General features: G+C 44.5%; 1 protein-coding gene across 1 annotated transcript in view; it reads left to right on the forward strand.

Moving 5' to 3' along the window:
• The window catches only part of NPTXR (neuronal pentraxin receptor), a 244,917-nt gene extending 235,681 nt beyond the window's left edge, over nucleotides 1-9,236 (forward strand). The window contains exon 5 of the mRNA XM_078683563.1: nucleotides 1,361-9,236. Coding sequence (XP_078539689.1) covers nucleotides 1,361-1,585 — 225 coding nt within the window. The 3' untranslated portion in view covers nucleotides 1,586-9,236. The remainder of the gene's footprint in view (nucleotides 1-1,360) is intronic.
• Nucleotides 9,237-12,157: the final 2,921 nt, after the last annotated feature.

Consider the following 12,157-nt stretch of genomic DNA (forward strand, 5'->3'; position numbering starts at 1 on the left):
TTGTCCCACATGGACGCAAACATTTCTCCTCCTAGCCCAGCAGCGTACCTCCTTATAATAAATACAACAAATTATTAAATATTTAGCTACCATAAATAAAGTAGGCCACACAGTTTTGAAACAGGGTTAGGTTCTCTCACAAGCAATCCAGGAAGTCAGCAGCATGTTATGCAAGATCATCTGTGCTTATTTTGGCATATACATTGCTATGTTCTCAGGTGTTGCCCTTCCTCTCACATAGTGGGATGAATTCCCTTAAATACAACCACCAGTGAGGAGATTACGATAGAGCCATTCACCCAGCTAGAAGTACCTTTGGTGAACTGATTGAGCAACAGTGCTTCCTAAAACGGTTGTAGGTGTTATAAAAATACTGATTTGTTCTTCACATGGGGACATATCTCTGGTCCCTTTCTTACTCTGGACTCCTTCGAAAGTTAACATAGTCACCCCTAAAGTACACAGCAATTACACCAGAAAGTCTTAACCTTTCAAGCCCATGGTCACTGTTCTATGCAGTTACAGCGTCTGTCGGCAGCTAAATATCACATTGAGGGCCTTTCAGAACCCAGGAAACAGCACCAGCTAGGAGGGGAAGCTCCTCGCTGAGGCAGAGGAGGGTCGCCCCATGGCCTAAAGGCAGAAAATGGAAAATAATATGATAATAAAACACTTTTATCATTTTATGTTTCATTGACTCGACCAAGTTTGCTGAATCTGTGAAGTCTGTTGCGGGGCCAGGTCGCAGCATCACCAGCAGAGGGAGGAAGAGTAGTAGGCACTGAAAGTGGGCATGTCGGTTTGGCCTGGCGTCTACGGCTGGCCTAACCAACTTTGCGCACTTGCATATCTCCAGGCTATTCCTTGAAGATATCTGCAGGGCTCAACAGCACAGGTTCCCAGTCCCTGCTAAAGCGTGAAAGTGGCCTGCTCCGCCCAATCCCAGAGCTTCTCTCATGCTGGGAGTAATAGCATGAGAGAAGCACTGGGATTGCATGGTGAGGGGAGGGGGCAGCGAGGGGTGGAGCGGGTGCAGAAGGTAATTGTATATTTATTTATTTATAATTTATTTTTCCCTGCACCGCCCCACCACATAGACTGGACAGCAGCCGTGACTACTAGCTAGAGGTCTAGAGTAGATTCTTATACTGTGTACCCAAGTCTTTTTGATTATGTTGCTTTCTCTGTGTTCGTATGTGCACTGAATATCGTTTACAGAGCACTTCTTTTACTCTCTCCTGCTCACCTTTTCTCTTCTCGCCACTCTGCTCTAAATTTATCTTTCTGCTCTGTCTTATACCTCTAACTAACTATGCCTCTTCTTATTGTCTTCCTTGTCCCTTCCTCGAAACAAACGCAGGACAACCTGGGCGGCCGCTTCGACGCCACGCAGGCTTTCGTTGGTGAGATCGCCCAGTTCAACTTCTGGGACCGTGTGCTGTCGCACGCCGAGATCCAGGGCCTTGCCAACTGCACGGGCCACCAGTCCGGGAACGCGATCCAGTGGGAGGACAAGGCGGTTGAGACCTTCGGTGGCGCCGCAAAGGTGGTCCTGGAAAGCTGTGAGGAGCGCATCAAGCCCTAGAGTGCTGAAGGCACCACGCCAGCCCCCTCACTCCTTACGAGGGTGGGCCTATCTCTTGTCAGACACGGTCCCCCTTCGAGTGCCGCGGTCACTTTTGTGTGCTGCCCTTCGATGTTGTTGTTGTCATGTGGGCCTCACAGAAGGGGGCAGAGTCATTTTTCAAATTTCTTTTCTCTCTTTTCTACGATCTCTAGTTTAAGGGCTCTGCACAACTCACATTCCTGACACCCACTTCTGCCATCAACAAGCTCCAATGTGCTTAACTGTGAAACATGTCAAACCCATCCCACGCCCGCCTCACTCGACAAACGCAAGGCCACCATCCCTTAAGCTGCTCATGACATTAGACCATTTACATGACCCTGCCATTACCTTTATTGGTGTGGTGCCTACTCTAGCTAGGAAGCCATACCCCCTGGAATTCAGCAGCCTCCTTTGCACGCTTGCCCTTTGGAGTTGTTGTGTCGTGTGCCACGTGGGGTGCTCTTGTTCCTTCCACTTCTTTCTCCTCTCTGGACTTTGAACTTTGATTTAAAGGCCACAGAGAGGTTAAACAGAAAATTATGTATTGTACAGAAGTTCACAATTCCTGTTTAGTCATGTGCATGTATTTTGTTCGCCTTCCACCTCTAAAATTTTTGCTGACTAGAATAGCGGGCATGGGTTTGCTGATGACATCACAATCGTAGACTTCTAGCTGTTTAACAACTCCAAAAACGAAGAAACTTCATTTGTGATACCACCGCAAAACCCATCAACAGGTAGTGGAATTCCATGTAATCAGCAAAAATAGAAATAAAATAACTTCACAGTGAATACAATTAGTTAAAACTTGCTAAAAAGTTGTCCCCAAAGGTTACTGCTCAACTTATATTTGTTCTGTCTGGTCTGCCTCCTTTACCGTGAGTTTAATCCACCCACAATTTATACATCAAACTCGAAATGCCTGCCCTCAAAGCACAGAAAATACAGCCTGGGTATTTACCCAAGGACAGTAATCCATGGCTCAGTGGTGGCTGCTACTTAACAGAGTGGCGGGCAGGAAAAGGGGGTGGTGATGGGGATAATTTTTTTAAAACAAAAACACTTACCTTCAGGCCGGCTGCCACCTCTCGGTCCTCTTCAGCTCATCGGTCGACTCCAGGAGTAGGAACCAGGAAGCACACAGGCTCCCAGACTCCCCTAGCCAATCACGATGCTGCCTTACAGCAGTGTTGTGATTTGTCTGAGCCCTGTGGTTCGGCGCTCAGAGAGGGACGGGGAGGCTGTGCATGTTCTCCACCCAGGCTGTGCAATACAGCCGGTGGACAACATGCAAAGTGCGCATGACAGTTGGGCCGGCCCAATACGACCGGCCAAACTGTCATGCGCACGTATAGTGCACTTACCACTCCTCCCCCGGCGCCCCTCTGGCCAGTCCAGCCCCGCCCCACAGCTAAGCAGGAACGGAAAAATTTAATAAAAATAACATTACGTTATCATCATATTATTTTGCCTTTTTAAACTACTTGCAGAGCAGTGGAGTGACGCTCCTCCACCTTAGCGCAGGAGTCACCGCTGCCAGGGATGCAAACAACGCCTGCTTGTTTCAGAGGTCTCAAAATCCCTGTACGAGGTCTCTCTCGCTCTCTTTATCTCTCAGATTCCTTTCAGCATAAAACAAGATTATCTCAGAATGGTGTTGTTTCCTTCCGAGAACACTCTTTTTAGTTTTAATGCAAGAGCTGGGCAGGGCAGGGTCACACCTTCCACTTCTTTCTTGACTCTGTGAGCTCTTGTTTTAATATTAAGGCACCTTACCATAGTCTAGAGACTCACTTCCCCCATCATGTCAGGCTTAAGTATTTATCATTAAAACACAACAGGACGAAAAGTGACCGATACCCCAGTCTTTCCATAACTTCCAGCACTGCCTCCCTCGTTCTCAGGATGAGCGCACGTTGATGACATCAGCATACTTCTCAGAAGCCTTGAGTCCTTCACCCTCAGCATATCTTTACCAGGGACGATGCTCCTCTTGTCAGAGGATTTCCCCCTCAGCACAAAATACGCATTGTAGTTAGAAATCAGCACATCTGAGACTATTGGGAAAACCACACAAGGTGGACCTGAGCCATATAAACACCAGAATACCTTAAATGTCTGGAGAACTGAGCATGCAATATCAATTTAACCTGAAGGATTGCTCTGCTATTTATACACTCAGGGGTCGATTTAGAGTTAGGCAGATGTAATAGAGTTGTCTGTCGGCTCTGTGGAGAACTCTGTACATTATAAAGAAACCACAGTCACAGCAGTTCCTTTAATTGTACAAAATTGTTTGGTGTAGAAGTCGGAGGTTGATACTGCAAAATAAAAACAAAAAGTAATCTCCACACCTTGGGAATTTTGTCTCAAAACTTCACTCAAAACGAAAGTTTCTAGAACACCAAATAATACAAATAAGATAGATCCATTTTCACTGTAGCAATCTTTTGTCCTGCTTACCCCAAAGTAAGTTTCACAGGAATGTTGTAACTTTCGTTTTAAGTGAGGTGACCCTCAAAACTTTCGTTTTGAGGGTCACTATAATTTCTTTCCTATCCCTCACCACCTGGTATTATTTGACAGTGACGGACGGAAAAAAAGGCGTAACACAGTCCGCCCTAAATTGGATGGACTGTGTTATCTTCTTCGTCTGACGGCTGTTTTGGGCCACGGAGGAAGATTTCCGTTGTCAGAGTCCACAGGTTCCATCGGTGGAAATATAGCAGTCCATCCAACTCTAAATGAGACAGGTGGTCCAATGACTATGGGCACAGGATACTCCATTGTGTTTTTGATATAATACCCTGTCTGCCAAACTCTCAGTCAGGCCCTGGGTATGTAATATCTTTATGTCGCATGGATAGTTCAGTGGAATGTGAGACTTAGGGCCTGATCTAGAGTTCGCGGATGGGTTACTCCATCACAAACGTAACGGATATCCCGTCCGCTGTGTTACAGAGGGATTATGGCACTGTAGTACGGTAGACGGGATATCCATCACATTTGTAACAGATAACCCATTTGCCGAATACTAAATCAAGCCCTTAATCCTCAACATCAATCCAACACTGATAATCAATAAATATGACAGAATATGGGGAGCCGCCAGACTTCTAGCAAACAGAGACTCAAAACTCATAGACGAAAAAAAGGGCTGAAGCAGTGAGGAGTAAACAGGGCCGGACTGGCCGTAGCAGGCACTGGGTGTTTCACCGGTGGGCTGCCAGGGTGGGGGTCAGTTTTGGACTCCTGGGAGACGTTTTTGTTACCAGGGGGCAAAAGCAGCGGCAGTGTTTTCCATGTGCATCCTCCCCTCTTTACCGCTCCCCCTTTGGCCAGTCCAACTCAATTGCCAGAGCCGGTTTGCGTTCCCAGTCCAGCCTTGGGAGTAAAGCAGATACTGAGCACAGTATTATGTCTGAAAGACTGAAACAGGAATCTTAAACTGAAAAGACCACAGCATAAGTAAACTAGGAGACGAAGTCAGCAACAGAAATCTAAACTGGGCAGTCGCCCTAGGAAGCCAGACATGGCTCAAGAACAAGCAACAGCGGTGGCGACCAATAGAGCAAAGATAGTGAACAAAAGCCCAAGCAGGTACTGCAAGCTTGGGTAGAAAAGGCCAATGACCAGCTGGCACTGAGATGAGTTCAACCAAGATATGACCAGCTGGCACGGGAACAAACATAAACAGGAAGTCCACAACTGTCTATTGCAGATTCTGCCAAGCTTTTGCAAGCTTTTTTAAAAATGAACCCCCGGCTCAAACATGACCTAGACACATTGCTAGTAAAAGACATGTATTAGTAAATACTGTCAGTGGCAGAATGCACAATGTATGTCAAGCATAAATTCGAAAAAGGTACCTCATTCAGGGATCCTTCAGCAAGGCAGTTGCAAGAATGCAGCAATCCGGCAAATGCATCCCAGCTATGTTTTCTTCAGCACATTTTCTAAGTGTGAGTGAATAGCAACACCATTCAGTGCTATAGGAAGCCTCGGCCTCGGCACACATCTGTATGTAGTTTCCAGAAGCATCTGCCTCTTACATTGACCGCACCCCAATTGCACTACAATTTGAAAACCGGAAGCAGAGTGTGGAATGCACTGGCTTTCATAATTATGCTTGCAAATTTGCATAGCGCAACAATGCAGTTGTCCATCTGTACAAATACCAGGAACAAAGCACTTATGTTAGAATAGGGAAACATCCTTTACAACGCAACTTTTACCACGCAGTGCCTTTACGACGCAACTTTTACAACGCATTGCGCTGGGGGGCGCCCTAGGATAGGGAATACGTTTAATTTACTATCCAACACCTTCCCTAGTGTCCACGGGGACTGGAGTTGGAATAGTAAATTAAACTATTCACTATCCAGCACCCCAAAGCGCTATGCGTTGTAAAGGTTTGCGTTGTAAAAACCGCGTTGTAAAGGCATGCGTGGTAAAAGCATGCGTTGTAATGTCATACATCCGTTAGAATTACCTAGGAAAGCCCACACAGTTCCACACAGTTCCCAGAGTGAGAAATTAGCTGCCAACTTCATTGTAACTGTGTGGTTTTTTAGAGTACTCAGGCAATGATGCCTGATGATAGGATGTGTGTTGCTTAACAGATAGCGCTTCTATCTGAAGAGGAGCTTCAGTTGTGTGAGACCCAACTCTTAAGATCTTTGTAACAGATGGGTCACTCTACTGTCTGCTGGGGCCTAAGCCTCCCAAATCTTGTAAACTTAAGGCTATCTTTGTGTTCTACCCAAACCTTTTAGAACCACAACACAATCTGTGGAACAAACTTTCGCGATCCACCTAACTTTAATGGACATGAGGCAGACAACTTTTTCAAATGTAACTAAAACATTGTGGGGTAGCGCGCTGTCAAATGTAGACAACACATTTTCCATTGAAATGCCCACTAAATTTGCAGGGTCATGTATTTTTACTACGTTGCACACAAATGACAATGTGTGGAAATCGGGTTTCAGTGAATATTTATCATTTGTGCATTACCAAGTAAAGTGACTTGATTTGTTTTAATCCTATTAAAATCTTTGTTTCCATCATACTTCAGAATTGCAAAAACATTTGATCCATGTTTGCTTTCCTAACTGCTGAATGCGTGAAGTAAATTTACAGGTATTTACATTTTGTTGTGTGTTAAAAAAAAAGATATCTTACATCCTTTCTTTTCGCTCTCCCTGTATCCCAGCAAGATTGTCCCATAATTCACTTTACTTTTCTTTCTCTGACTGAAAAGTGAGAAGCGTTTGTAAACATCAATCCCCATGTTAAAAAAACATAAGAGGCAATTAGTCAAAAACATAGCCGGACATCTGACCTCTGCCTTTGAAGAGCAGCATGTGGGACAAGACAAAAAGCTAACTAAAAGGCATCTTTATCTATTACTTAGGCTTTCGAGGCTGACCAAAAATTGGCTCCCAACCCACAGTTTGAGAAACACTGGTCTAACCTGATCTAATGCTGCTGTCTAAAATTTGCGACTGTAAAATGCTTACAACTTAAGGGATAGCTCTGAGTCTCAAGGCTGGTTCTACCAGAGAAGTTAGTACAAGGCAGCTTGCTGACAGATGCAAATACATTGATCTCTGTAGTAAAAGTACTCAACCAAACAAGCAGCCAGCTCAAAACTGCAACATCCTAAAATACACTATAACTTCAGCATATATTGGAATTATCTTTCATTAGCCCCATTACCAAAATCATCTAATGATCACCACCAACTGCGTTGATTTCTGACACATTGGTATCACCCTATATTCCAGTCAGGTTACACCGCTTATGTGATGATGCCTATGCTTTGCATGTTAGTGTGCAACAAAAAAATCTGGTCGAGGGTTGGGTGACTGCAGTTCAACGCTCACTAATGCCTTTGTGAAGTTGCCAACTATAACCCAAAAACCAAGATACTAAAACTAGTGGCCTTAAACCCAGAGGACTTAGAATCTTAGCTAAAGCTGGGTGGGAGGAGAAGATTGAGCAATTTATGAATGACATGCTAAATTCATGTAAAGAATCCACTGGCAGAATTGTATCTTTCATATATCGCTCTGAGGCAGGAAAGCCCGCCGATGGTTTATTTTCCAAATAAAGCACTTCCTCGTGAAGTTTGAGGTTTTTCTATTACCACCCTGTTGTAAATCAGCCCTGAAGTAGATAACATCAGTGTATCTACTCTTAGTGCAGAACATGATCTTGCAAGCATTGAGATATATATTGTCCCTCTGCAACCTATAGACTTCAGTTATTTAGAACCAACTCAAGGGAGGTTTACGTGACGAGGCATCAAGAAGCAGTATGACTTATAGGGAATTGGAGGAATTCCCCATGGCATGCGGATGTATCTAAAACTCTAGTAGGGATGGTGATGAGTCTGTCAAAGCAGACTCTTAACCATGGCTTGGACCAAAAACATCCCCCAAAGTGTCTTGCATGAGTTGACGGAATCCAATGGATAAACGTCTTGAGCATTGTCCTTCAAATAGCACATATATCCCAGCCAAACAGATCACATGCCACCATAGGGAAGAATTTAGTAACCACATTTTGCATTTACCCTTACAGATAAGTCCATCTCAGGCTTTACAGAGCCTAGTGGCATCTTCAGATCTCTGGGCCTGGTGCCTTCTCCCTCCCTCTAGTTTTAACATGTGTATTTCCCGCTAGCTTGGATGTGCTCCCTTTTCACTGTGTTTGACCTTGCGGTACCTCATCGCAGGTGAAATTGTTGTGTCATTTAAGAGAAATTAGCAAAATGCATATAGGGTGGCGGGTGGAGGCAGATACATGGTGGAAGACCATGGAGGTGTTTGAGGTGGGTGTAGGCAACTATTGAGCAGTGGAGACTCAAAGAGGCAGTTGAAGGAAGGCCTCTATTGCAGTATAATTCAGAGATTTGCAGGAATCCTGACTGGGCTGCAGACTGCTTGGGCTGGAGTGAAGTATCCAGACTGGACCGTAGGGAGTAGGGGAGTTATGCAAGCCCACCGAGCTTGGAGGTAGCATGCCTAGAGGTGAAGAAAGATCTCTTGAAGTGAGATAACTGGATTGGAAAGCAGAGTTTAGTGGAATGTAGTGAGGCCTCTGGGCTAGGAAGTAGAAAGCAGGAAAGTCTGTTGAAACCTTTAGGCTGGAGGTATGTGGGTTGGGAGGTAGAGTGTTTGACAGGCTGGTGAGACCTCTGGGCAGACAGATGGAGTGCACGAAGATAAGCCAAGTTCTCTGAGGATAGAGTCTGGGTGGCACTGACAGTGAGGCACTCCAGAGATGTAGACATGGTGAGGTCGGCTAGGTGGTATAGCAGGAATAGGTATCCATGTAGGGCCTCTCTCAGCTTGGATGTTAGCTGCTGCCTGGGTGCCTTTGATATGTGTAAAGTTCTCAACTTAAACTGCAGTGGGAATGGGCATCATTTACCTTGACACTAATCCACCCCACCACCTCTTCTCTAGCTTTCTTTCCTTATCTATTTTTGCCGTCCATCTGTATGTTTTTGTACATTTGTGCCAGTGTGTCATTTTTTGTAAATCTGTGTTGAAAATAAAGATGATGTTGTGTCTGATTTTTGGAGAAAAAATAAACCTTGTTGTCATTTTTTGTTTTATTTTGACTCCACATTTTATTGAAATGTAAATCAAGGATGATAGTGTGTATTGTATTGTATTCGGCCTACGGTTCCCTACTTCTGGATACATCACATGCAGGAGCGCCGTTTTACACTCAGTAAATTCACACATTCACCTGTGAGAAACCGGCTTTTCCCAGTAAGCCATCTAGGTGTTCACCACTTTCTGGTCTTTGGTATCTACTCCTCAAAGCTTAAATTCTAAACTAAAATAAACGAGTTTAGGGTCAATATATTTTTCTTAGGAGCCCATTGAGATGGCTGATTAACAAGGCAGACTGTTCTTTGCACTTAATGCCTCTTCCTTCCACCACTCTACTCTTCCTGCCTCTTTTTCTAACTCATGCAGGTTCTTTTTCATTCCTGTTTCATCCCTTTGTCTCTGTTTTCTATCTTTCTTCTCTCCCTCCCTTTTTACGCTTTCTCTATTTTGCAATGGGTCAGTCTGATGATGAAAAATATGTCCAGGACTCCAAAAATGAGTGCCAGTACCCACCCCCTGCAGCCACCTCCACATATTAATCACTGCGTCGCCCTGCAAAGTCACTCACTATCTTGATATAATTTATGGTTTATTATATCTCTGCATTGGCAGAAGAAGTAAGATCCATTAACAAAGCCTGGGATATCTGCCAACAACATAGAAGATATTGAAAAAAATGACAGCAGGCTAACCAGGGAAGCAATCCATCAGAAAAATAATTATTTCAAGCTTGCACAATGAATTGGCAACATGGAAATCAAATATGCATTTCAAAAAAAGGAGGGCAAAGTGGCCACATCTATACGGTGGTCCTGGGCTGTTGGGGGGGGGGGGAGAAATTGCTCTGGTAAATGTGTATATCACACTGGGATTACAGACTGAGAAACTGGCACATTTGAGCAAATTGCTACTAGATCTCCCACCTGCGACGGTACTAGTAGGAGGGGATTTTAACATGATAATTTACCCCCCCCCATGGATAGAACGACTATCCCCAACCAGGTACCCCCGAACGTGGAAACTAGAGACTTAGTGCCGGCCATGGGTTTGGGAGATGTATGGAGATCCCTGCATAGGACAAATAGAAGCTACTCCTTTTACTCTGAGGTACACAATTCCCACTCCAGAATTGACCACTTCCTTACACCACGACACCATTACACAGATTTACTGAGGCAGACTTCAAAGCAAGAGGTATCTTTGACCATTAGCCACTGTGTATTATTCTATCCACACCGACTTTACAAGGGAGAGCAGACTGGAGAATGGCCACATGGAGACTCACAAATAAAAAAAGAGCTGGGGAATCTCGATAAAGTGACGGTCCTAGCCTTCGAAGAAAATTCTACATAGGCTACTGATGCAGTAACTTGTTGGGAAGCTTATAAGGCCACCATAAGGGAAGTAATCATAGCTGGAGAAATTGGGGAAAGGAGAGGGAGAAGCTGCCACTGTAAAGAGCTAGAAGAGGAAATCCTTGACCTTGAGACCTTGACACCTTCTGATGCTGCACAGTGGTGCATTCACCTCAAGACTGAGAAATATAAACTACTACTAAATCATAAGCAAGTATGGTAGCTCCAATAGTAGGTAGACTGGATATTTCCCTATTTGGGATTACAAGTCCAGGCCCAATTGGAGATGTCACAGAAATACTTTCGGGATATGTGGGAAGACCATTCTTATGGAAGAGGAAGCCTCACACACAATTTATGTCATGCTTCATCATCGGCAACCTCTCCCCATACCAGCGGCTGGGTGTTGGCACTCACATAGGTTGATTTGCATGATTAGTTAGCATCTTGACAAAAGTGTGACTATAGAGGACTTTGTCCCCTCCCAGACCAGGACGCCGATATCCCCTAAATTCGGGTTAATATATCTATACTCCGGTAGTATTCACCTGGGTCTCCTGGTTTTAATATTGTGGATTTTGGCAATTAGTCCATGTAAATTTAGGGATAGGTAGCCATAAAGAAAGCACCAGACCTGCTTAGGCTAAACATTAGTGCAGAAACTTGTTAACTTAAAGAGACTATTTGAGACATTGTCTTCAAAATACTCACTTTTGTTTTTAGACGTACCGGAGGTCCCCAATATTAAAGTTGATATACATATACAGGGGATCCACAAGGTATTTTTATTTTATCTGGATCCCGCCATTTTTCAGTCGATTTCTATATGGTTCTTCGTCAGAGTCCCAGCAGGAGGTCGAGTCCCCCCTGGTGGCAGTGTCCTACCAGGATTGGGAGTGGTTGCCGATGATGAAGGATGACAAACTCTGTGTGAGGCTTCATCTTCCATAAGAATGGTCTTCCTATGTAGCCCAACAGTATTTCTATGAAGTCCCTAATTGAGCCCGGACTTTTATTCCCAAATAGGGAAACATCTAGTCTACCTACTATTGGAGCTAACGTAATCGCTTGTGATTTAGTATTTTGACTAGGGAGGACATTCAGTGGCCTTACCTCCCCCTCTCCATTATTGTGTTGAAAGAAAATAGAATACTAGCCCCAGATGAAGTCCGACTAGCACACATAATCAAACAGTAACAACTATACCATGTATGGGACAAAGCAGGTAAACTCCTGGCCTAGCTTAATACGAGAGACAGGGACAGGCACCATGTTTATGTTTATGTTTAAGATTGCCCGAGGGCTTCCCAGCGCTAAAGAGTACTGTTTACAAGCTCTTATCCATAGGGCGTCTACAAGGGAAACAGCAACGTTTTGAGTTGTTTCCTGAAAAAGGTTTTGTTGGGTAGAATTCTTATTTTATATGGGAGGGCATTCCACGTCTTTGGTACCAGGTGGGCAAATGATCTGCCCCCCCACCTGGCTCTTTTGGCTCTGGTTGTCCTAAGAAGCTGTTGCTGGGCTTATCTTAGATGCCTGGTCTGGATATACCTAGGCATCAT

The sequence above is a fragment of the Lissotriton helveticus genome, chromosome 1_1 (assembly GCF_964261635.1).
Source record: "Lissotriton helveticus chromosome 1_1, aLisHel1.1, whole genome shotgun sequence".
Taxonomy (NCBI): Eukaryota; Metazoa; Chordata; class Amphibia; order Caudata; family Salamandridae; genus Lissotriton; species Lissotriton helveticus.